This window comes from Alexandromys fortis, unplaced genomic scaffold, assembly GCF_014885135.2.
Source record: "Alexandromys fortis isolate MF-2015 unplaced genomic scaffold, M_Fortis_MF-2015_v1.1 scaffold_385, whole genome shotgun sequence".
NCBI lineage: Eukaryota > Metazoa > Chordata > Mammalia > Rodentia > Cricetidae > Alexandromys > Alexandromys fortis.
The window spans coordinates 67,386-94,856 of NW_026068265.1; the positions used below are offsets into that span (position 1 = coordinate 67,386).

Genomic DNA, 27,471 nt, shown 5'->3' on the forward strand with positions numbered 1-27,471 from the left:
ACTGGCAAAGCTCATGTACTTGTTGCGTAGAAAATACAAATGAAATGTTTTGTGAGATTATTATCAATGTGGCCCAGGGAGAAAACTGGTCCAAGCATTATAAAAGCAGTACTTTAAAGCCCTCTGCTAGCAAACAGCTACATGTCCTATGGTCCTAGTTCCCCACTGCAGTGAAGGGAAGTTGCTTTAGGTGACTGCTGACCCTTTACAGCTTTTATAGTTTTGTTACTATAGTTCTACATAAGAAAGCAAATCTTGCCTTTCTGATAACAATTCGGTAAATTATCTGGGGAAATTATTAGCAGCGTGCCTGGCCTGGTATGGCAGGCATTATGGGACGTCCTCATCCTTAGCTACAGACTGTTGAATGCCGGGAAAGAATCACTTTGACTTGGTATGACTTATATACTGGACAAATCAGTAGATCAACAAGATAGTTGCTTTAACCTCAGCACTTGGGAGGCAAAGGCAGGTGGGTGTTTATGAGTCTGAGGCCAGTCTGCTCTACATAGAGAGGCCCAAGAAAGCCAGGACTAAATATTGAGAAGAGGAAGGAGGAGGAAGAAGGGGGAGGAAGAGACAGATACATGTTTAAGTCTTATGGACCAGTTATTCAAGTGCAATACAAATTACTTGGTGAGGAACTGTGTGTCATCTTCACATACCCTAGAAAACCCAGAAAGAGCTGTATACCAGTGCTCTCAGAAGGCCACCATATTGCATCCCACCTTATCTGTCAAGAAGGTAGAACAGGGCTGGAGAGATGGCTCATGGTTAAGAGCATTGCCTGCTCTTCCAAAGGTCCTGAGTTCAATTCCCGGCAACCACGTGGTAGCTCACAACCACCTGTAATGAAGTCTGGTGCCCTCTTCTGGCATGCAGACACACACACAGTCAGAATATTGTATACATAATAAATAAATAAATATTTTTTTAAAAAAAGAAGGTAGAACAATGTCAATGCCAGGGTAAGTTATGCTGGACTCTATATTAAACATCTCTTTAAGTTGTGAAGTTTATTTTTGCCTCCGAGGTAATGACTCTTTTAACAACTGAGCACTAGTGAGAACTGATTAATTATTCATATTGTTTCAGACTGTTAGAATATCCCCAAAGAAAGAATAGCAATCATTTTGATATACAGCTCACATAAATTTGGTGACTGCACTTCTATTTAGATGTAAGAATAGTGGGGCATGGTGGCGCATGCCTTTAATCCCAGCACTTGGCAGGCAGAGATAGGGAGAGGCAGAATTCTTCTTTTCTAGCATCATAGCCTGTGTGTTGCCATGATGACAATGGACTAAACCTTTGAACCTGTAAGCCAGTCCCAAGTAAATGTTTTCCTTTATAGGAGTTGTGCTCATGGTGTCTCTTCACAGCAATAAAAACCCTGTTTTTATTTTTGTGAGGACAAAGACAGGAGCTGGTACAAGGGGTGGAATATTGCAGTGATATGCCTGACTGTGCTTTCATTTAGGGAAAAGTTCGTTTGGGACTTTGGATTAAGAAAGCAGTTCAATGCTTTAAGTGGTGTTAAATGGGCCATACTAGTAGGAACATAGAAGACAGTGGTGCTAAGGATGATTTGCTCAGCTCAAGAGGTTTCAGGGAAGACTGTTAGGATATGGCCTAGAAAATATTTTGTGATATTTTGGTAAAGATGCTTTCTGCCCTTGTGCAAAAAATCGGCCTGAGGTTAAATTGAAGAGTTATAGACAGCTTTGGCAGAGGACTTTTCCAAACAACCTACCATTGACCATGTTGTGTGACTATTCATGGCCTGGCCACACCTACGCAGATCTATAATGAAAATGAACAAGCTGAACAAGTAAACTGTATACAAAATATACAGTTTAAAAAGAAAGGGAGTACCAGGAAGTGTAATAGACTAAGTCCAGTGCCCAAGAAGATAAGTTTTTTTTTTTTAAAAAAAAAAGCCCCATCCTAAATGAAATAAAGTGATTGGTGACCTCAGGACAAGACCTCACCCAGCTAAGCTTCCAATTTATGAAAAATAATTAAGAAAAGCTGATGACCACATGTGATGGTACATGCCTTTAATCCCTGCACTCTGAAACCAGAGGCAGGCAGATCTCTGAGTTCAAGGCCAGTCTGGTCTATAGCTCAAGTTTCAGAACAGCCAAACTGAGGCAATGAATGAAACTACCAAAATCAGAAAGTTGGTGAAAACGTATTTGAATGAACAGGCCATGTTCCTACCCCAGAAAGCAGCAGAATTGGGCAGATTTGGTCACACGGTTTTGGCTTAGAGTGAAGGATACAAGAAAGGGCTATGGAATCTTCCCCAGCAACTAAGGGAAGTCACTGAGGTCATGTGTGTGTCAGGGCTGCCCCTGCATGGAAGTCCAGAGAAGCCTTTGTATGAAGCTGTGAAAGTGAAACCTGGATTACCTTGGAGACAATTAAATGTTGGAGATGTCAACGCCATAAGACACCTGCCAAGGTGAGTTGGTAACAGGGAGTGTAACCAACACAAAAGAAAAAAACGTATGTTGCAGTCAACAAAGTTGAAAGGATTTGGAGATCTGAAGAACGCTCTGACATCAAACATGGATATGCTGAATTTGGAGATTTTCCCAGCTCGTTTTAAGTCTTGCTTTGATCCAATATTTACTCACTATGCTCTCTTTCCTCGTTTTTGGAAGAGACTGTCATGATTCTCAGAAGAGAGTTTGAACTTTGAATTTTTAAGCAGTGTTGATAATGTACGAGACTCTGGAAGGGGACTTTGAAGTTGGACTAATGCAATATTTCATTTTGATATGACTGCAAGCCTATGGGGGCCAAGTAGTGAAATGTGGTGGTTTGAATGAAAATAGCTCCCACAGACTTATAGGAAGTGGCACAAGTAGGTGCAACCTTGTTAGAGGAAGTGTGTCACTGGAAGCGAGCTTTGAGGTTTCATATGTTCAAGCCAGGCCTCTGTATCTCTCTTCCTGCTGCCTGCTGATCCAGATGTAGAACTCTCAGTTCCTTCTCCAGCACCATGTCTGCCTGCATGCAGCCAAGCTTCCTGCCATAATGATTACAGGCAAAACCTCTGAACCTATAAGCCACTCCCAATTTAATGGTTTCCTTTATAAGAATTGCTGCTGTCATCTCTTCATTGCAATAGACTGACCATGTCTAAAAATCAAAGGCAACAGAAAATCAATAATAATAACAACAAAAGCAATAAAAAAAATCTACTTAGGACAAAAATCTTAGGAGCATGGTCTAAGTCTTGAAGCCAAGAGGATATGAATCAAAACACCAAAATGGACTATGGTTCCTTCTATTGGGGCTCAAACTACCTAAGTAAATAAATACATAGTAATTAAAAATTAAATGTGTGTTTGCATACACACACTGGGAAAAGTGGTGCATGCCTGTAATCCCAGTACTTAGAAAGGAAGAGCAGGAGAATCACAACAAACTCCAAGCCAGACTTATTTAGTGCTTGTTTCAATAAAAGTCAAACAAACAAACAAATCTCAAGAACACAATACAAGCTATAAACGACAAGAAGCAGCAATGACCACATTGAGTTTCACACTATACAATGTTCCAGCAACCTTGGGTAGCTAAGTAACTTTTTGTCCCTGCAAAAATAATAAACAGCCAAGCAAGCATAGGTATTCTACCAGAAACTAGGAATTCATAGGGAGATCTACAACAAACTCATACTTTCAGGCAGTGATTTCATAGAAATCCTATAAGTAACGTGTTTGGATTTCAAAAACTATTCCCTCGATCTGTTCTTCTCCCTGTGTTTCTCTTCTCAATGGAAGGCATTCCCACATACCTAGGAGCAATGCATAACCCGATAGAACAAAACAAAAGAAAACAAAAACGACCAGAAACTGAAGCATCATCTCTGACCCATTTCTTCCCCTTGCCCAACTGCTCACTGCACTACTCTCTCTCCTACCCTGGTAGGTAACCAGTCAGAAGTATTGGTCCTTCCTCCTTGCTTCTCTGCCACCGCTGTCAGTCAAGCCAGCATCCTCTTCTACAGACGCCTCACAGTGGTCTCCCCACCACAGTTCACTTTCTACACACCAGGGATGGAACTGTCTCTAACTGCTGCCTCTGACACGAAAACCAACACTCAAGCTCCAAAACACGGTCAACAAGATGCCATTGATTTCTCCAGTTTCAGCGCCATTAAACCCCTTACCTCCCCACTCTATCCGCTCAACTTGTTTTTACTGTTCTTAGAACATGTTGGTCTTCTTGGTGGCCCTAGCCTACCTCCATTTAGTCTCACCTTGGGATCTTTATGTGCAGTTTTTTTTTTCTTCAAAGATGTTTCTCCCATCACATGGCTAATCCCTCATGCCCCTTGAAATGTCAGTAAAATAATCTCCTCCTCAGAGTAGACAAGCCTCCCACGGCCACCTAATCTAAAGTAAGCCCTTGTAGGCACACCCTATCATGTTTTAATTTCCCATGTGGAATTCGTTAGTATCTGAAATGAACTTGTATTGTCTTCATTTGTTTTTCTTTGTTTTCATGAGAATAAAATATCTGCGTGAACAGAGACTGAATCTTGTTTATTGTTGTGCCCACAAGTTCTCACAAAAAAAGGCTTACAGTGCATAAACATTCAATTGTGAGCTGAAAGAATAAATTAATGAAAGGGATCAGCAGAGCTGGACCAGAAGATGAGAATACTCAACTGAAATACCTTTGATGTTGGAAATGTCAATATTGAGCTGTCCAAGTTTTTCACACGTTTTCTCTATACACTCATAAACGGACTGCAGGATTTCCTTCGGGTCTTGTTCTACCCATCTTTGGAACAAAAGGATAAATGTGTTAGTCTCCAAGAAGTCACTACAAACCTAACATGTTTCCACAAATAAGTTAACCTATTAGTTGTGCCTAGCACATAACAGAAAAAAATGGAGGGCTGGAGAGATGGCTCAGAGGTTAAGAGAACTGACTGCTCTTCCAGCGGTCCCGAGTTCAATTCCCAGCAACCACATGGTGGATCACAATCATCTGTAATGAGATCTGGCGCCCTCTTCTGGCCTGCAGGCATACATGCAGGCAGAATACTGTATACATAATTAAAAAAAATGGAAAGCAAAGCATATCTATATTCTACATTCTAAAGGAATTAAAAAAACTATTGCCCTTACATTTTCCTATTTTTCTTATTCTTCACATAATAATAATCCATCCTTCTAAGGATGGTCACTAGCCAGGTGCAGCTCACTCTTCAAATCCCAGCACTTGACAAGCTAAGGCAGAATGACTGTTTTAAGTTCTAGGCCAGGCTGGTCTAGAAAGCGAGACTAACCTGATTCCAAAAGCCAGGAAACAAAACAAAACTCCTAAAAAGTAATCATTTTATCACTATTAGTAATAAATGACTTCAGAGTCAATGCAAAATTTCTGGCAATTAACACGCCTTTATTGTATTACATAAATTTCTTACACTTTACTTTCCATTGCTGAATTCCTAAGCCACCCATTGTTCAGACATTTTTTTCTGAACTACCACATCATAACTTCATCTCTTGACCAATCCCAATCTCTTAGGTCCTCTCAAGACAGTGTCTGGCTAAGTTTACTATGCCAATCCACAGAGTGCATGCGATAAGAGAAACCAATCAATGTGACATGCCATTACATAGTAAATGAAGAAACATACCCTTCTCTTGGGAATTCCTGCTTGATTTCGACTTGATGATGACTAAGAAGTTCAGCTGTTTTTGAATTGAAAACCTGAAAAACACATCAATATAATTATGTAGGTTGCTATGAAATCTGTTTAAAGTTAATGACTCAATGAAGTTCTTAGGAACATATAAAAAACAATGAATCAGATGGAAGGGCCACCAATGACGTTTGGCTTATTCTTCAGACAGAATCATAACACATTGGAATGTGGGTGGCTATAGAGATGGGCTCAGTGGTTACGAGTACTTGCTGTTCTCCCGGAGGACCCATTTCAATTCCAGCAGCTATTTCAGATGGCTCTTAACTTCCTGTACTTCCAACTTTGTGGGTGTGTGTAGGTGCACTAGGGGGCACTTTGAAGGTATGTGTTTGTTAAGCGAATACATGGAGGAAACAATATGTGTGTGCGCGCACACACACACACACACACAAAATAAAAATCTATCTCAAAAATTGCAGTGCCACATCAGAAATGGTGGGGACTCACATCTGAGATCTCACCTAGTACTCAAGAAGCTAAGGTAGAAGAATCCAGAGTTTGAAGTTAGCCTGAGCTACAATGAGACATATTGTCTATAAAAACTATAAACAAAAGGAAACAAGGCCTGGAGAGATGGTTTAGTATTTAAGAGCACTGGCTGCTCTTCCAGAGGACCCTGGGTTCCATTCTCAATACCCACATACATGGAAGCTCACAACCTTCTGCAACTCCAGTTCCAGGAGATTTGACACCTTGTGGCCTCCATGGCCATCAGGCATGCATGTGTGCACAGACATACATGCAGGCAAAATGCCCATACACATAAAATAAAAATAAATACATCTTTTTAAAACGAGAAATGAAAGAATTTCTCCTGAGATGGTCTTGCAAACATGGTCAGGCATCTATGGCTGGGATGGATGTAGGCTCAGCAGAGAACCTACTACTACTGTTTTGGTAATTGGACGTGTTAAGCCGCCTTCTATATATGCATGTTTTTACCCACAGATTAGTGCTGTTCTCGGTCTTCTTCCAAGAAGCTTCTCATAGCTGTGGGTGGTGGCTAATGCAGAGATTCATTAGTGGGCAAAGGGTCAAGAATAAAAGTGATGATGGATGAGAGGACATCTATATCATCCCTCCACGGCTCATGGACCATCAGAGAAAAGGGGATGAAGACAATGCAAGGGCCAGAGAATGAGTAGGTATGGCACGAAAGGATGTCTTTTGGACATGACATGGTTGTTACCCTTATAAATCCATGATAGTTGTACTTACTGCACAAAACCTACACAAGATTTGATCTAGCAGTGTTTCATCACAGATGGAGAGGGGCTCATGAGGGGCACCACCCTCCCTGACAGACTGCAGAAGCACCCATGCCCAGGCAAGCAACTTTAGTTAAAGTCGGTAGGTCACAGATACAATAAAAGGGATAAGTAAGAACAGAACTTCTTCGACGGAAGGATCCCAGCAGAAAATGGAGGAAGAGAAGAAAGGGCAATGGGTGTGAAAACAACTGAAATTCACGACACATATGATTGGATGTGTCAAAGAATAAATTTTAAAACATATTTAAAAGAATTTCTCCTGAGAAAATGAAACATATTTTTTAATAAGGTAATTTCTGCTAGTTGTGGTGGTATACACTTGTAACCTCAGCATTTTAGGGACTGAGGCAGGAGGATTGCCACGACTTTTGGGACCAGCCTGAACTACATAACAAAGCTGGGTCCAAAAAAATAATGATATAATAATAACAGTAGTGGTGTATGACTTTAACCCTAGCACTCAGGAGGCAGAGGCAGGCCGATCATTGAGTTTGAGGCCAGCCTGGTCTACAAAGCGAGTTCCAGGACGGCCAGGGCTACACAAAAAAACCCTGTCTCAGAAAACAAACAAACAAACAAAAAACCCAGCTCTTTATTCCTAAATAAATCAAAAATGGCTCTGTACAAAATAGAAATGAATATAATTAATAACGTAGATGTCCTTGGTGAATAGAAAAACCAAGAACAATAAGAAGGGTGAGATAATGCTGATGGTCACAGCAGGTTCCACTCCTCATGCATCTTCAATGAGAAGAAAGATGCTCGTGCAGGGTTGGTACTTGTGAGTTCCTTCACAGGGAGACTCGGTGGTGCCTTTATCAGGCTCTTTAACAGGAAAACGGAGCCCTATCAGCAGGGAGAGAAATTGTTAAATGGAGGCCTCATCCACCAGGCATCTGTGTCATAAATTGCAGACCCTTGATATAAAACATTAAAACCAGGGCTGAGAGCTAATAAAGAAACCACACAACTGGCCACAATTTCAGTAAAGTAAATAAGCACTTAAAAAAAATTAAAGATCTTTTTTCTTACAGATTGTTTCTTCCAGTTAGTGCCTGTACTTGAGTCCAATTTTCTTATGGTTTGAGAGTAAGAATTCATAATTTAACTAAAATGAACTCTCCAAATCACTGTAACTATAGCATAATGTTCACTTCTAATTAGTTCAGAGAGTAGTTCCATGCCTCAGTTTCCTGGGAGAGAAAACATCTGTTCAATGCACACTAAGAAAAGCAAAAAATAGAACCAGGCGGTGGTAGCACATGCCTTTAATCCTAGCACTCTGGAGGCAGCAACAGGCAGATCTCTGTGAGTTCGAGGCCAGCCTGCTCTATAGGGTGAATTCCAGGAAGGCCCGAAAGCTACAGAGAAAGCCTGTCTCAAAAGCAAACAAACAAAGCAAAAATACTCTCTGGCGAGCTGCTTTCTTCCATTGATGTGACGCACAACAGCCTTTCTGGAGAAGTGATAAATAGAAAGCAAGACGGCAAATTCTAAAGTTCCCTGAGGAGATAAATATCTTACAAATCAAAGGTTAACCCAACATCATAAAAAAACAAGCTGACCGAATTTCATTTCATATCTTATGATCTACAACTCAGTACTAAAGTATGTGCCTAGGATGTAGGCTCAATTGCCCATGTTTTATTTATTGATATATCCCCAGGACACAGATAGTACCTTGCACACTGGTGACGGTCTGAAAAAAGACACTCTATATTCTAAGTACTTACTTGGAGAAAAATTATCAGAAAAGAAATAGCAGAGGCAGGTGTGGTGGCTCGCATATGTACTAATAAACTGGAAATCAATGCCAGGAAAATGGCTGCTACAAGTTTGAGGGGAGCTTGGTCTTGGAGATCTAGATAATGAGTTTCCAGTCAGCCAGGAGAACATCAGAAATAAATAAACATCTCAAACAAACAAAAAGGAGGAAACAAAGGAAATGATGGATAATATGAGAAGGTATGGTGCTAGGGAGACGTAACTTGTGTGGTAGAATACTTGTCAAGCATGATATAAACCTTGGGTTTGATATCTAGAACTGTGTAAATCTAAATGTAGTGGTATAGACTTAGAAACCTACACTTCCAGCACTTAGGAGGTAGAAGCAGAAAAATCAAGAGTTCAAGGGCAGACTTCGCTACATGAGACCCTGTCTGAATAAATCAATAGCCAGGCATGGTGATACATACATTTAATCCCAGCATTTGGGAGGCACAGGCAGGTAGACCTCTTTTGAGCTTGGGATCAGCCTGGTCTACATAGCGGGTACCAGGGCAGCTAGAGCTACCTACTAAGATCCCGTTTCAAAGTAAATAACAAACAAACAGTTAGAAATGGTGGGATAGAAGCTAGGTATGGTAACGTATACCTGTAATCCCAGGACTTGGAAGGCTAAAACCGGAAGACTAGCCACAAGTTTGAAGGTAGCCTCAGCTACAAGGTAAGGTCCAGGCCAGGCTAGGTTAAAGTGTGAGAGCCTTCCTACAGATTGGAGGAGACTGGGAAAATAGCTCAGTAAAATCATCTTTCTAAAACGTAGTAGGGAAAATGGCTGGGGAGATGGCTAGGTGTGTAACAGTACTCGGTGTGCAAATATGAGAACCTGAATTAGAAAACCAGTAGTCATATTAAAAGCAAGCCATGACTTCATGTGCCTCTAACATCAGCATCGGTGGTGAAGACTGGCGTATCCCTGGAGCTCACTGGTTGGTCAACCCAGTCAAAATGACAAGTTTCTAGCAATCAGGGAAATGCAAATCAAAACAACTTTGAGATATCATCTTACACCTGTCAGAATGGCTAAAATCAAAAACACCAATGATAGCCTTTGCTGGAGAGGCTGTGGAGGAAGGGGTACCCTCATCCATTGCTGGTGGGAATGCAATCTTGTGCAACCACTTTGGAAATCAGTGTTTCGGTTTCTCAGGAAATTCGGGATCAACCTACCCCTGGACCCAGCAATACCACTCTTGGGAATATACCCAAGAGATGCCCTATCATATGACAAAAGCATTTGTTCAACTATGTTCATAGCAGCATTATTTGTAATAGCCAGAACCTGGAAACAACCTAGATGCCCTTCAATGGAAGAATGGATGAAGAAAGTGTGGAATATATACACATTAGAGTATTATGCTGCGGTAAAAAACAATGACTTCTCGAATTTTGCATGCAAATGGATGGAAATAGAAAACACTATCCTGAGCGAGGTAACCCAGACCCAAAAAGATGAACATGGGATGTATTCACTCATAATTGGTTTCTAGCCATAAATAAAGGTCACGGAGTGTATACCTGGTGAACCTAAAGAAGCTAAAGAAGAAGGTGAACCCAAGAAAAAACATATAGTTATCCTCTTGGCTAAGGGAAGTAGATAAAATTGCCGGGGACAAAATTGGGATCTTGGGGGTGGGGTGGGTTGGGGATAAGGGGGGACAGGGAGAGAAAAGTAAGAAGGGGAGGATTGGGGGAACTTGAGGAAACAGGAAGATTGGGATAAAGGAAGGTTGGATAGGGGAGCAGGGAAGCACATATCTTAGTTAAAAGAGCCACCTTAGTGTTGGCAAGAGACTTGAACCTAGAGTGGCTCCCAGGAGCCCAAGGCGATGTCCCCAGTTAGTCCCTTGGGAAGCTGAGGATAGGGAACCTGAACTGACCCTATCCTATAGCATTACTGACGAATATCTTTCATATCACCATAGAACCTTCATCTGGTGATGGATGGAGATAGAGACAGAGACCCACACTGGAGCACTGGACTGAGCTCCCAAGGTCCCAATGAGAAGCAGATGGAGGGAGAACACGAGCAAGGATGTCAGGACCACGGGGGGTGCACCCACCCACTGAGACAGTGGGGCTGATCTATTGGGAGCTCACCAAAGCCAGCTGGACTGTGACTGAAACAGCATGGGATAAAACCGGACTCTCTGATCATGGCGAACAATGAGGACTGATGAGAAGCCAAGGTCAATGGCAAGGGGTTTTGATCCTACTTCATGTTCTGGCTTGGTGGGAGCCTAGCCAGTTTGGATGTTCACCTTCCTAGACATGGACGGAGGGGGGAGGACCTTGGACTTTCCACAGGGCAGGGAACCATGACTGCTCTTTGGATAGGAGAGGGAGGGGGAGAGGAGTGGGGGGAGGGGGAGGGGAGTGGGGGAGGGGAGAAGGGTGGGAGGAGGGGGAGGGAAATGGGAGGCTGGGAGGAGGCGGAAACTTTTTTTTCTTTTCCTTTTCTCAATAAAAAAAAAATGTTAAAAAAAATGACAAGTTTCCATCTCAGTGACTTTGTCTGAAAGGAATGAAGTGGAAAGCAATAGAGCAAGGCACATGTACTCTTCCTGCTTCTGCATGTGTATGCATGGGCACGGGCTCCCCTGCACTTCCATGCACACCATGCACACATCACACACATGCAAAAAGAAATGACGGAGATACCCCTTTTTAAGCCCAGCATGGTCATGACCCCAGCATTCAGAGGGCTGAAGTCGGGAAATTGACATAAATATGAGGACAGCCTCAAACACATAGTGAGAACCAGACCACCAAAGGAAGGGAGAGAAATAATAAGAAAAAAAAATAAAAATGACCAATAGTCACATAAGGCTAGGAGGTCTACAGTCACTATTGTTCACATAGGTCGATGCTCACGTGAATAGTCTTAAGGGATTCTATGGTGGAAGTATGAACTAACTTCACATAAATGACCCACTGTCGGGAGGGCTGCTTGATTGCTACTGGGTTTTCCCCAAACTGACTTCAAAAGCCATCGTCAAACCTGTAATTCCACCTGTCATACTTGAAAGGATGAGGCCAGAAAACGAATGAGTTTGAGGTCAGCCTGGGCTCCAGGAGACCCTGTCTCTGAAAAACAAACAAAGCCAAAGCACAGCGAGGTTATGGGAGTAAGAAGAAACGCTGGCGATCGGGGCCCAGCATTTTCAAACCACGCTATGGCTTCTCTAGGAGCTTTCAGGGGTTCAGAAGGAACAGCACAGCCTCTAGTTGAGCCCGCAGATTAGATCCTACCTGCAGATCCCATCTGATCTTCAGCTTCCATCCTCAATTTCTTCAAAAAATGAAGTGACAACAGAGTTTTAACATGAATGCCAGAAGACATTACCAACCGGAACCCACGGCTCCAATACACTGCACTCATATTTACCAGGTGAGAGCCACACTGGGCAATACTGACGAAGAGTTAAGGATCAGATTTTCCAGGACCTCTTCAGTGTATGCTGGCTAGTCTTATGTCAACTTGACACAGCCAGAGTAACCAGGGGGTAGGGAGCCTCAATTGAGAAAATGCCTCCATAACATTTGCTGTTGGGGAGCCCCTATAGGGCATTTTCTAGATTGGTGATTGATGGGGAAGGGTCCAGCCCATTGTGGCTGGGGCTATCCCTGGGCTGGTGGTCCTGGGGTCTATAAGAAAGCAGGCTGAGCAAGCCATGAGGAACAAGCCAGCACCCCTCCAAGGCCTCTGCACCTCCGCTCCTGTCTCCGGGTTTCTGCCCTGCTTGAGCTCCTGTCCTGACTTCCTTTGATGATGAACTGTGACATGGAAGGACAAGCTGAATAAACCCTTTGCTCCCCAAGTTGCTTTGATTAGGTATTTAATCACAGCAATAGTAACCCTAAGGCACAGTCCTTTCCTACTCTGACGTCATCCTAACAAGTATGATTTTTTTACCATCTATTCCATCGTAGTGATAAGGAGAAATCTTCTCACATAGAATTGCTAGGACTATGAAGAGAAAAAGACACATCTCATCCCGACACGTGGGATCCCAGAAGAGTTAACCTCTAATCTGGTTGAGCAGAAATATCGTCACGTGGGGCAGGAAGTGCATATGAGTGGGGTGTCCAGATGGGCGAGAGGACATAACACTCTCTATCGCTATGATGGACCTAGAGGGGGCAAAGCTTATCATCCCTATAGTAATAATATGTACGACACGTGGAGGGTTCCATCGGGACAGCAGCAGCAGCTGGTACTGAGAGACTTGGAATCTAAGTACAGAGGCTGCAACGGGGAAAGGTGAAGCATCCAGAAAGGACGTAGCACGTGGCAGGCTGGCGTGTGTACACAGCATTCACAAGACCAAGAGGGTAAGTGCAACAGTTGCAGGACAGGAAAAATGGAGCCAGATGGCAGGTTTCAGTTTAAACAATGCTCATTGAAGATGTTGTTCTGGTTCAGGGTATGGATGCCCAGCAGCCAGCTGTTCCTATTTCAGGTCATCCGTTTAAAGAAATACACATTCCTGGAATTTCCCATGCGGCATAGAAGCAGACAAGAACTTCAGGTTTGGCATAATTCAGAGGCTTTAAAAAAAAAGCATAGGGCCTGGAGGCACACAAGGCTTGGAGACGTTACGCTCCAACCCTGCCCACGTCAGCTGTTTGGTTTTCATTTTTTTCTGAGCCTCACGAATTTTCCATCTGAGAATAGGTGGTCATGGTGGCACATGAGTGTAATTCCAGCACACTGAGTCTGAGACTTTTAGGCCGACCTAAGGTGTGCTAAACATTAAGATATTTTTTTTTAAAAAAAAGTCTGAATAAAAATAACCTAAAGCTAGGCATGGAGGATCATGCCTGTAAATCTATAACCCAGTTCTTGGGAGGCTAAACCATGATTCTATTGAATTTGAGCAGCCTGGATTATATACTGAGAACAGTGAGACCTTGTCTCCATAAACAAACAAACAAAAATAAATGAATGAAATACATAAACACCAAAAATGAAATGAAATAGTCAGATATGGCTGGTAGTTTGTATCTAAAATCTCAGAACTTGGGAAGTAGAGGCAGGTGGATCAGGAATTCAAGGTCATTCTTGACTATGTATTGTGTTTAAGGCCATCCTAGGCTAAATGAGACCCTGTCCCAAACTAACCACAAACAAAATCATTTATCTCTAGGTATTGTGTCTCAATTCTGGATTTTGTTCTGAAGAGGCTATAGGTATAATTCAGTGGTAAATCATTTATTTGCCTGGGTCCTGATTTTTATTTCCATTATTGAAGTAAGCATGTGGGGCTGAAGAGATGGCTCAGTGGTTAAGAGCACAGGCTGCTCTTTGAGAAGAAGAACAGAATCTGGTTTCCAGCACCTACATAGTAAGCTCACAATCCTCTCCAACTCCAGTTCCAGGGGATCTGATGCCATCTTCTGGCCTTCTTAGGTACCAAGCATTCAGGCCATACATCCATAGACATCATTTTTGTTTGTTTCTCTCTCTTTTTTTCTTTTATTTATTTGTTTGTTTGTTATATATACAATATTTTGCCTGTGTGTATGTCCGCAGGCCAGAAGAGGGCACCAGACCTCATTACAGATGGTTGTGAGCCACCATGTGATTGCCGGGAATTGAACTCAGGACCTTTGGAAGAGCAGGCAATGCTCTTAACCACTGAGCCATCTCTCCAGCCCCCCCCCCCTTTTTTTTAGACAGAGTTTGTCTGTGTAGTTTTGGAGCCTGTCCTGGCACTAGCTCCTATAGACCATGCTGGCCTCGAACTCACAGAGATCTGCCTGCCTCTGCCTCCTGAGTGCTGGGATTGAAGACATGCACCACCACTGCCCTACACAATTTTTTTAAAGTAAAAAAAAAGAAAGACAGCCCAGAAAATAAAGTTAATGCATAGGCTGGGGATGGAGCTGGAGTGGCAGAATGTTTGCTAACAATGCATAAAGCCCAATATTCAATGCCCCACATGGAATAAACCAGGAATGGTAGTACATACCTGTAAACTCTAGATTCAGGCAACAGAGCCAGGACAATCAGAACTTCGAGGTTATCTGCAGCTATAGAGTAAGTCTTAGCCTGAACTCATGTACATAAAAATAAAAGTTAATGTAGAAAAGACTTTGGTGCAGTGCAGATATAGTATATATCCAATGGCCGTTTCCAGCGCTCTATTTGTTACTCCTGCTTCTACCTTTTTATTCTGCTTACTGCATTACCTCGAAATGCTAAAGGCAGAATTAGATGCGCCGAGATCTGAGCTGAGCAGTGTGGCACACACTTGTAATCCTAACACTTGGGTGGTGGTGGCAGCAAGTTCTTGAGTTCAAAGCCAGTCTTGGCTACAGCAAATTCAAAGGGCTGGGCTATGTAAGATTCAGTCTCTCAAAAACGTTTTAAAAACGTTACAGATCTCTATTCTACCTCTACAATTAAATCGCCTCTCAATTTCAGAGATGTTAACCACAATTGTTAATCAAAATTGTGATTTTAAAAGTTTTACAATAATCTGCTGAAACATATTGGTGTATACATTCGCTGACTTGCAAAGACTCAGAAAGATTGCATACGCACTTTCCTAAGTGCCCTGCAGCTTTGGCTCTGTCATCGATGACTAATTTAGCCATGCCATAAGTATGCACATTCATTTTCCTGCCCACACACCCCTTCCACCAGCCTACTCTTTTATGGTACTCTAAAATTTACTACGTGATAAGAAATTATTCATGAATGTAGGCCGGGTGTGGTGGCATATAACTACAAGCCCACTATTCGTGTTTGGAGGCATTGTGGTTATACCTGCACAAATACAGATCATGGTCCAGCGTATGTCTCTAAGAAAATGAAACAGGAAATCCGAAGATCTGTTCTGTCTGGTAATGGCAAAGTCCATCACTCCTATGTCCTGTTTCTGCTGGATACTTTGGGCCTATAACCTGAAGACTGGAAGCCCATGTTACAGAACTTTGAGTTCTGTAACAGCAGTGTTCAGGCAGCTGTTCAGGCAGCGAGATATCTCTGTCAATTCTAGACTTTTGGAAGTTGCTTACAATGCACTTCCTGTTTACATAAGTAATATTATATCCTTCTGGAGTCTTTCATGTAGTTGAAGAATAGATAGTTATAATTATAGTTTTCCTTCCTTAGTTATGATAAAAGATAAAGCAGATATAAATATTATATATAATTCTTGCTTAATACCTGTTTTGTTATATGTAATTTTACTATGTTAAAGTTAAAACCTTCCTTTTTATTTAAACAGAAAAGGGGGAATGGTGTGGGAAGTCTTTCTGTCTATGTGTTGCTTTTATTGGCTAATGAATAAAGCTATTTCAACCAGTGGCTTAGAATAGGGCAAGGCAGGAGTTCCAAGCAGATAGAGGAGAGAGTAGGCAGAGTCAAGCAGAAGCCATGTAGCCCCACCAGACGCAGACACCAGACAGAACCTTGCTAGTAAGCCACAGCTGCATAGCGATACACAGATTAATAGAAATGGGTTAATTTAAGATATAAGAGTGAGCCAGAAATATGCTTAAGTTATTGGCCGAACAGTATTGCAAATGATAAAGTTTCTGTGTGATTATTTCATGGTCTGGGCAGCCAGAAATGAACAAGCGGCCTCGGCAACAGAGCAGGTAGATTAGCAGCTCAAGATCATCCTCAACTACATGGTCAGTTTGAGGCCAGCCTGTGTCAAAAGAAAATACTAAATGGAATGAGAAAACCATTTTACATATTTACAGAAACTTGGGTGACCCAAAATAAAAATACTAGCCACAAATATACTACATTGCAAAACTGACAAGGAAAGGTTTAATGGCTTAAGGCCACAGAAATAGCATATAAATTAGGATCCTTCTGTCTGTGTCTCTCTCTCTCTCTCTCTCTCTCTCTCTCTCTCTCTCTCTCTCTTTCTTCCTGTCCTTAGTTCTTTTTTAGACAAAGTCTGGTTGCATAGCCCAAGCTGGCCTCCAACTTGCAATCTTTTTGCCTTGGTATCACAAGCTTACAGACATATACCATCATATCATTTGCTACAAATGAAATTATAAGAGACTGGAGAGATGACTCAGAGGTTAAGAGCACTGGCAGCTCTTCTAGAGGTTCTGAGTTCAGTTCCCAGAAACCACATGGTGGCTCACAATCATCTGTAATGAGATCTGGTGCCCTCTGCTGGCATGAAGGTGTACATGCAGGAGGAACATTGTATATACAATAAATAAATCTTAAAAAAAAGAAAAGCTGGGCAGTGGTAGTGCATGCCTTTAATCCCAGGACTTGGGAGGCAGTGGCAGATGTATCTCTGTGAGTTTGAGACCATCCCGGTCTATAAGAGCTAGTTCCAGCACAGGCTACAACACCACAGGGAAAGCCTGACACAACAAAAAAAGAAAAAAGAAAAAGAAAGAAAGAAAAAAAGAAATTGTAGGGACCAGTGAGAACTGTCATAAGGTACAGGCAGGCATTTGCTGCTAAGCCGGGGGACCTGAGTTCGACTCCTGGGTCTTACATACTGGAAGGAAAGAACCAGCCCTGGCAAGTTGTCCTCTGACCTTCACACACAAAGACTCACACACCCTCAGCAAATAAAATGTAATTTTAAAACATTTTGAATGAAATGGGGGCCTAGAGAGATGCCTCAGTAACTAAGAGCACTTGGTCTCCAGCCGTGAGAACCAGAGTTCTAATTCCAGCATTCACATGGGGTAGCTCCACGTGATCTGTCATCCTCTTCTGGCCTCTATAGGCACCAGCACATGTGTTTATACACGCACACAGACACACATATACAGATACATGCATAGAAAAGTAAAATAAAGTCTTAAAAAGAAAAACAGAAACTGGAGAAATGGCTTAGTGGTTAAGAGCACCTGCTCTTCTAGAGGGACAGAGTTCAAGTCCCAGCACCAACAATGCACCAACTTTCCCTAACTCCAGTTCCAAGGGATCTGATGCCCTCTTTAAAAAAAAAAAAAAGATTTATTTATTTATTATGTATACAACATTCCTTCCATGTTTGCTTGCATGCCAGAAGAGGGCACCAGATCTCATTATAGATGGCTGTGAGCCACCATGTGGTTGCTGGGAACTCAACTCAGGACCTCTAGAAGAGCAGTCAGTGCTCTTAACCTCTGAGTCATCTCTCCAGCCCCTGATGCGCTCTTCTGACCTCTGTGGGCAGCAGGCATACATGTGGTACACAGACATACAGTATAGGCAAAACACCCATACGTGTAAAGTAAAAAGTGTTTTTAAGTGAAACTGTGCTGACACGATGGCTCAGGTGTAAAGGTCCATGCTGCCAGGCCTGACACCTGAGTTCAATCTTCAGGACCCACAGGATGAAACGAGGGGATGAACTTTTGCAGGTGCACACATTCTCTCTCTCTCTCTCTCTCTCTCTCTCTCTCTCTGTGTGTGTGTGTGTGTAATAAAAGTTTAATGCTATTGTATGCTGGCTGTGGTAGTACACATCTGCAATCCCGTCACCTGGGAAGTGGAGCCAGGTGGATCAGGCATCATCCATCCTTGGCTACATGCAAGTCTGAGGGCAGCCTGGGATGCAGAATGTCATCTGAAACAGCAACAACAAATGTGTAAAGCAAAGCGTATAGCTCTGCGGTATAGGTCCTATGTGGCATTTACAAGCCCAGTGCTTGGTGCTCAGTGCCACAAAAATTTTTATTTCAGCACATATGCAGATATCTAACATATAGCTAGTGGCCAAATTTTAAATTTCCCAAGTTTCTCATTCTGTCAAAACATCTCAGTCCCCGGATGCTCATGTTGATTCATGCGCTTGTTCATGTGCAGTAAATAACTATTGTGTCCCTTTAGGGAAGAAAAACAAGAGCTGGCTCGGGCCTTCAAGTACAAAAATTGAAAGCTCTTAAAAGCTGGGCATGGAGGTTCATTCCGGTAATCTCAGCACTTAGGAAGGAGAAGCAGGAAGAAAGCAGTATGTTTGTGGCCAGCCTAGGCTACACAATGAGTTCCAGGCCAGCATGGGCTCCAGTGGTAAGACTGTCTCAAGAAAACAAAAACAGATGTGGTGAATAAGAAGGAAAAAGCAAAAAAAAAAAAAAAAAAAAAAAAGGGGGGGGGGAGAGGGAGGAGGGAGGAAGGGAGGGAGGCGAAATCTATCCGTAAGCTTTCTGAGATCTCTAAATCTCTAAGTATAAAGAGACAACTGGGGCCACTGCAATGTTTCGTGCCAAAGTAAGCAAAGAACTACAATTCCTGTCATTCTTCATATTCACTAGCTGTTGGAACAAAATGATTACACAACCATTATCCACGATGACACACCTGAGCCCTGCCCAGGGCCCACTGAACCTGACTCACCAAGTGATCATAACCCGCAGTACTTATGCAAAGCGATATTTATTCATGCATTGTGAAAGCAATTTGTAAGAATATATTTTTCTTGATGAACATTCACGTATGGCTATACTCTTATAAACTGGAAGTTGACTAGCTGGGTCCTTTCTGAACTTCTCTTCTCCAGCCTCCAGGCAGTAGTTAGTAAAGAGACTTGGACTTGAATTCTTGTTCTACCAGTTATTACGTGACCTTGGGCCCCGATCCTCAAATCCTCAGCCCGAGATCTCATCACCCAGGTAAGGGCGGCTTCCCTGAGTCCTATCTAAATCCCATCAAATGACAGGAGCCTAGGAAAGTCTTCGATGCTGTCTTGACATACTGCAAGTCCCAACATTCTCCAAACCTTTTTTGTAAACATTTGACTTAATGGCAAAAATTAAGTTACCAGGTAGAGAAGGAAGTTGACTGCCTAGACTGAAACTTTTTTCTCACAAAGAAATTGCCCCTCCTTAAAACCTGTTACACTAATTCTCTTTCCAAGAAGTTCCTACTCTGCAGCCTGTGTGCCAACACAAGTTCACTTTCCTAGCAGACAAGCTGGGAATTTCCCTCTAGCACAAAACATCTGTGGAGGACCCCAAAACTTAATGCTTTGACAATCTGATAAAGAAATAAACATGGGGGTGGAAGGAATGGCTCAGTGGGCAAAGGTGTGTGTTACCAAACCCAATGACTTGACTTCAATTCTCCAGACCTATAAGGAGGAAATAAAGAAGTGGTTCTCAAGTCAGGTGGTGGTGGTGCAAGCCTTTAATCCCAGAACTATGGAGAATCTCTAAAGCTGAGGCCAGTCTGATCTACAGAGAGAGTTCCAGGACAGCTAGGCCTGTATAGAAAAACCTATCTCAAAAAAAAAAAAAAGTAATATGGGCTGGAGAGATGGCTCACCAGTTAAGAGCACTGGTTGTTCTTCTAGAGGACCTGAGTTCAAGTCCCAGTACCCATGTGGCAGCTCACAACTATCTTTAATTCCAGTTCCTGGGGACCTAACACCCATGGCAAAATACCGATGTGCATAAAATAAAAATAAATAAATTTTTCAAAAACAAACAAATAAACAGCAAAGCAACTCAGATAAGTTGTCCTCTGACTTTCCGTGAGAGATGGCTCAGTGGTTCAGAACACATGTTGCTCTTCTAGAGGACCCTGATTCGAGTCCTAGCACCCAGATAGCGGGTTACAACCAACTGTAACTCTGGTTTCAAGGGACTCATAACCTCTAGTGGCATCCTTGGACACTGCATGCACACAATTTGTACACATATCCATGCATGCAAGCAAAACACCTATACTTGAAAAATAATGTAAATAAAATGGAAGTTCTGCTACTAAAATCAAAGAAATTAATCTAATCTGAATGGAGTTTTCTGTTTTGTTTGTTTGCTTGGTATGGTAGCCCATCTGTAATCCAAACATCCGGAGGCAAAACAGGAGGATTACTGCAAGTTTGGCTATACTGCAGTCTAGGCTATAAAGTGAGACATGATCTTTGTCTCAAACCAGAGAGAGAGAGAGAGAGAGAGAGAGAGAGAGAGAGAGAGAGAGAGAGACAGAGAAAGTTTACACATTATTGACAAAGAAAAGAAAACCAGAATTAAAAGTCAGCTGATGTATTAAAGAAAAATATAAATCTACATAACAGCCGGGAAGGCTATTGTATACCTGCAGGTAGGACAGCAAAACACATGTTTATTTTCTACACTGACGATTGAACATTTTTAAGGAATACAAGAATGAACACGGCTTGCAAGGTGGCTTCTTTCAATATAGTAGGTATAGAATTACAAACACAGGCAAAAAAAAAAAAAGAGCCATTGAGAGTAGTATAGAAAGAACCATCAAGGGTTAGGGTGAGGGACTCAATGGTTTAGTGCTTGTTTGGTATGTATGAGGCCCTGCATTTGATCCTCGGCACCACAAAAAATAAATAAATTAAACCTGTTAGTGGAAGAGAGAGCTGTGGTTCAGGGTTTGAGGAAAACGAAAGAGATGGATGGCTATTGAACTACTATTTACAGGCCGAATAGAATCGTAAGGAATTGACATGGGCACAGAGGAAGGGGGATTCACATTGGATGAAAGAGCAGAAATAAAGATTTTGCTAATAGAAAAAGGAAAAAAAGAGAGCTAAGGAGGTTATTGGCCTCCAATAACTTAAATATGCAAATTAAATCAAGACTAATGAGGCTGTGTAAATATCTTTACCTTCCTGTGCTTCCTATAACAGTTCCTACACACTGCACCCTTATCTAAGAAGGTAAAACATTATCTTTGCGTCATCATTACAACGTGGAAGAGTAATATAGGAACAAGTCCGAGGAATCACCTTGTGACCAAAGCACTTATTCAGCAAGTCAACTCTATCTGCATTCCCCAGGAAATTTTTACAACCAAAGGAAACACTATCTTGCTAAGCCATTCCCAAGGTTTCCAAGTAACCCATTTGGCCTTTGAAGCATTATTTCATAGTTGTTTCTTAGGGAACAGATAATGTTACCAATTAACATTTGTTTTTAGTCATTTATTATATATTCACTTTTGTTTCCTAAGACATGGTCTCATTATGTAGCTCAGGTTGACTTAGAACCAGGTAGCCCAGGGAATGCTCAATAATCCTACTGGCATTTACAAGTGTGCACCGCCAGGACTGGAGAGATGGCTTGGTTCTTCCAGAAGACCCAACTTCCAGTTTCAAGCTCCTGTATCATGTAGCTCACAAATGCCTAGGACTCCAACTACAAGGGTCTCATTGTCTTCCAAAGGGAAACACATACATGTGAAATACACACACACATAAAAATAAATCTAAAACAAAATAAAAAGTATAAGATACCACATCTGACTTTTAATTAACTTCTTCCCAGCAGGGAGTAATCTTCTGAAATTGAACATTGTTATAGTGCTAATAGAGCACCTAATAACTGCAGTCAAATATTGTTTTCAGTACCAGGTATCTTGCTAGGGCCTTATATATTCTAGGTAGGTGCTCTACCAATGAGCAACATTCAGTATGAAACATAATTTTTGCTTGTTTGTTTTGGTTTTGGTTTTAATTTGTGAGGTTTTTTTTTTGTTTGTTTGTTTGTTTTTGTTTTTCAAGACAGGGTTTCTCTGTAGCTTTGGAGCCTCTTCTGGAACTAGCTCTTGTAGACCAGGCTGGCCTCGAACTCACTGGGATTCACCTGCCTCTGCCTCCCGAGTGCTGAGATTAAAGGTTTGTGCCACCACCGCCCCTTGTTTGCTTTTATGTTTTTTTTTTTTTTAAGACAGGGTTTCTCTGTGTAGTACTGGCTGTCCTGGAAATCACTCTGTAAAACAGATTGGCCTTGAGCTCAAGAGGCCTTGAGCTCAAGAGATCAGACTACCTATGCCTCCAAAGTGCTGGGATTAAGTGTATGACACCACTACCCGGCAGGGTTTCTGTGGTTGGTGTTAACATTATATGATTATAGCATTATGAACTCGATAAACTCTTTCTCTATCAATGTAAAAAGATGCCTTTAAGTAACAAGACATGAAGGACCAGAAACAATCTGCAGTACATAAAGAAAAAGACTGTTTGAACTACATAGATAGCAATATGAAGACCTTACATGAAGGCAAACTCATTCAACTAGGCTCCTAAGAAGAAAACCTGTATAGTTTACTCACATTCATATAGGGCAAAGGCTATGCAAACTTGGGAACAATGATCATACTTGGTTTGGCTTCCCCCAATACTTAGAGTTAGTAGTTATTACCACTTAAGAACTGGAAAGGTAAGAAGAAAGCAGGAATGTCTCGCCAAAGATTCTAAAGCATCAGCTTTTATTAAAATAAATGGAAGATGGATCTCTGTGAGTTCGAGACCAGCCTGGTCTACAAGAGCTAGTTCCAGGACAGGCTCCAAAACCACAGAGAAACCCTGTCTCAAAAAACAAAACAAAAATAAATAAATAAATAAATAAAATAAATGGAAGATCTGGCATCAGTGAGCTTGTTCCTGGTTAGCAATATAGCTCTCACCTTGGCCTAGTACAAATTGCCAGTGTGTTGCTCCCCCCCCCCCCCCCCCCCCCCCCGCAAAACCCCTCTTCAACCTACCTGGCCTCTGCAGCCATTAGTGTGACAAATCTTTTAAAATTATTTTTATTCCATCTATTTCTTTGTGTGGTGTGTGTGCATGCCACAGCATACACGTGGAGGTGAGAGGACAACTTGTGAGAGCTGTTTCTTAGTCCATGTAGGTCCCAGGGATCAAGATCAGATCATTAGGATTGGCAGCGGATTGGCAGCGGATTGGCAGCGAGCACCTTTATCTACCGAGCCATCTCACCGGCCCTAAGTGTGACGTTGCTCAAATGTAGCTTTAAAATTCTACCCACATGGCTGATGGTAGTGGCTTGTGCTCGTAATCGTAGTACTTAGGAGGCTGAGGAAGAATGACTGTGAGTTTCAGACTACCCTATGCTATGTGGTTCATGAACAGCCTGAGCTACACGGCATGATATTAACTCAAAATAATCAGTGCACAGAGAGATGGCTTAGCAACTGAGATAGTTGCTCTTCCAAAGAACCTTCATTTGATTGCCAACACTCACGCGGCGATTGACAACTGTCTATATCTCAGGAGATCTGACACTTTTCTGGCCGCCTCAGGCACTAGGCACATACATGGCTCATAGACATACATGTGGACAGAATACCCACACACATAAAATAAATACATTTTTAAAAAATCAGCCTAGTTATTCAGTCTACATGTTTTAATGGTCTTAATAAGCTTAGAAAATGATAATGATTTTGTAGGTTATATGTTAATCAAATCCCATTATGCAGACTTTCTGATTTGTGATTCTGGATTATATAAACATTTATATGAATATAAGACAAAATGAGACCTACTTTATGCAATCAAAAGATTAAAAAATGCAGATGTGAAACAGTGGTTGGGTACTCAAATCAGGGTTAAGTCACTAAGCAAGATTTAAAATTGGAAGTGGACTGAAAGTTTCTCAGTTTAGGAAAAAAAAAGACTTTTCATAATCACAACACAGTGCAGTGTCAACTGAACAAAACACACAACATACATATTATACACACACACACTTTATATATACAGGAAGAGCTGAGGGTGTAGCTTATGGTAGAGTGCCTGTCTACCATGCTACAGGCAAGGACATCAACCCTTAAGGGCACAAAGTAAGTAAATAATTGAGGAAAAATTATATTTGATAAAGAAATAAAGGGGGTACTAAATCACTAAATATTTACATCAACTTCTCAGGTTAGTCAAATGTCCACTGAAGCATGGCCTGTTCCCAACACTCTTTTTACTTAAATTACTTTGAAATGATCTCACTGAACTGAGTGCTAGATCACTTCAAGAGCAAGTTTCCTAGTTGTGAGGGAGCAGTGGCCCATGCCTGGAATCTCAGCACTAGCCAGGCTGAGGCAGGAGGATCATGGGGTGCACAGGCAGACCCCATCCCAAAAACAAAAGAGAAAAGAAAAGAAAAGAAAAGAAAGCTAACCTTCCTAGCTGCAAAACTAATCAGCAAAGTGATACTTAAACAGCGCCTCTTTATGGTAAAACTCTAGTCATGCTTACTGAATGAACAGACAATTACCCTGTCGCATGGCACGGTCAAGCAGAGTGGACAGTATTTGTTGGTAAAATGGGCAAAGTATCAGAATTGAAATTTTAAGCTCTAGAAACAAGAAAGATTACAGCAAAATAACTGCAATCTGTCTGTTTCTTAATTTGTTCTGCCACCCCCTCAGTAGTCTTTCCTCTGTGGGAGAGGATGACAATGCATCATCACGCTAATACTTTATTCGTTCTATCGCTCCAAAGGACGCTCTGTTGGGTTCCCACAGCCGTGACACAGCTTTCCCTCCATCCAAGGACGTCCTGCGCCTAGCAGGCCAAATGCTCCTGGGGAAGCCCGCTGCAGTGTCAGTGTGACCACCTGTCCCCTACCGTACCCCGGTGGCTCTGTGCGGATGCTCTAAGAGTACTCTCCTTGGGGAAAGAATCTCCCCATTGGTATGTGACTTGGCTCCACAATCAAAACTGAGACTGCAACTCTGCTGCGGGGGTCTTGGGAGGCCAAAATCCCCCTCCGGCCAGGACTGGGCAACCCCAGCATGATAGGTCCCCTCTTTGGCCTCCTTTCCTCGCCCCAGCAGCCGAGGGCCCAGGAGAGCAAGAGGCTCAGACTGAGAAAGCAACACCCCGCCTTTCCTCCTCCAACTAGCGTCCCAGTTCAGGGGTTGAGATGTCACCCCGGCTCACCAAGAAACGTGTTGAACTGGTACCCTGGTCCACTGCTCCCACCAATGGCCCCAAAACTGCTTTCTTCGCGGCTGCCATGGAAGTCAGTCAGCTTCAGGTCGGAGAGTTTAACACGACCGGTCTCCGGGGTGACTGCGGAGGGCGGAGTAGAGAGAGCAGAGGGTGAAGCAGCGCGCTTCTGCCGGAGGCTCGTGCGGCTCCTAGGCAGCCCCTTTACCCGCGCCCGGCAGCGTCGCCCCGCCTCTCCGGCTCAGGCCCCGCCCCGGCCCGCATTCCCCGAGGCTTGGGGGGGGGGGTTGCAAAGGGGGCGCTGTCTTCCCGGATGGCCAATGAGGAACCACAGAAGGAGACCGGGCGGCAAGCCAGTCTAGGACAGTGAGACGTCAAAGGGGCGGGATCCTCTTTAAGGCGGGGGTGGGGGTGGGGGGTCCGCGCGGTGGGTCACGTGGTTGTGGGCGGGAGAAGCGTCTGCTTTGAGCCGGGCTGAGGCTGAGCGAGGGCGGAGGCGGACGTTGCCTATTGGCCAGGAGCACCCCCAGAACACTCCCCGCAGACGGGGCCCTGAGGCTAGTGCCGGCAGAAGCCACCCCAAGTGCATAAGTGCCTGTTCTTTCTCCGGGAGTCTGTGCAGTTCGCGGTCTGAGTCGCCTACTGACGACCCCGTCCTTTCTTTCCCGCGCTTCCCACGCCCCGCGCGCTCAGCTCCTGTTAACGATACTAAACACCTCTACCGGGATCAATTCAGGGTGCCACCAGCTGCAGGAGCCTCGCGAATCCTTCACCTCTGTAAACTAGGGACAAGAAACGCGGAAGTTATTTCGGCTCAATTATTTAAGGCAAACATTTCAAATCGTTGTCTCCAAGTGCTTCAATTTGACCAACCAAGAAAAAAGCACCGGGCACTTTCAGCCCTGGATCTTTCTTGCTTTTTTCTTTGGCTCCACTGGAGTACGCCCTCCCCTACACGCCATTTCCGCTCTCTTTATTAACCTCCAAGGACTAGCTTGGTTGGGAGCAAACTGGGATTTGCACTTGACCTTGAATTTACCTTGCCTAAATTCTTTGGAGGCGTGTGTTCTAGAGGCGTTCAAACTTTGGTCTGGACCCACAGTGAGAAATAGTTTTCCAAACAACCTGGATCTGGTGTCTGCATGCTGCTCATTACACTTGCATTTTTATGTATAATAATTATATGCTATATAGTCATGCATATTTTTAAATATTTTCTAAAAGCACCTCTATGCTATGCATTCTATGTATTTCATACTATGGCGTATCTTTTTTAACAACCCGATTGAAAATAAAATCACTAAAGTGAGCTTTGCGATTTGGATTGCCTGTGGAGGCGATTTAGTGGAAGCACTTGGGAGGTACAGGGAGGAGGATCAGAAGGGAGTTTGATGCCTTGATTAGCAAAATCAAGGCCAGGCTAGGTTACAAGATACCTCACAAAAAGGTGGATCACAGGGATTGTTTTGTAAGCAATCGTTTTATCTATCTTTTCCAAAACTGATACTATTACCAATCTCTTTCCGACCCTTTCCCAAATGTCACACTATTTTGTAACATTCCATCTATTTCCACTAATTTACTTAGTTCTAGTCCACCTCACTCATCCATATGTGTTTATATACTTTTATATGTCTGTTTATATAGTTTTATTACATTTGCTATTAAAGCACAATTTCCTTTACTCCTCTCAGACATTAGAGCCTGCTATTCCAGATGAGGACTGCTTATAGGGGAGCTACACTTGCCAAGAATAGATAACCTTGCAGATAAGTCACTAGTTTTTAATATCCTGGAGCAGAATAGGAGACAGGCAGAATAGGCAAATGTTAAGGAACTAGACCAACCTCTGTCAAAACTGTGATAGGCATTAATTAAATAAATTATATGGGTAAGGATTTCTTTAGTTGTAGAAGTCAGTAAAAAAGCCACTGACCTTATTATGTTGAACCATTAAAAAAAAAATCCTGACCACATCTGACCTTTAGCACAGTTGTGGCTCAGATTCCAACAGGACAGCAAATTATTTGTTTGGCAG

The 27,471-nt window shown here is 42.6% G+C and overlaps 1 protein-coding gene across 3 annotated transcripts in view; it reads right to left on the minus strand.

Annotated features, from left to right (window-relative positions):
- Gk (glycerol kinase) overlaps window positions 1-25,650 on the minus strand; it is an 82,039-nt gene extending 56,389 nt beyond the window's left edge. Inside the window, exons 1-3 of one of the 3 annotated variants that reach the window (XM_050131855.1) lie at window positions 25,425-25,650; window positions 5,666-5,739; window positions 4,694-4,800 (exon numbers count right to left, since the gene is read on the minus strand). In XM_050131855.1, the coding sequence (XP_049987812.1) occupies window positions 4,694-4,800; window positions 5,666-5,739; window positions 25,425-25,502 (259 nt within the window). In that variant the 5' untranslated portion in view covers window positions 25,503-25,650. The remainder of the gene's footprint in view (window positions 1-4,693; window positions 4,801-5,665; window positions 5,740-25,424) is intronic. The other 2 variants (XM_050131856.1, XM_050131857.1) reach the window with 2 other exon arrangements.
- Window positions 25,651-27,471: the final 1,821 nt, after the last annotated feature.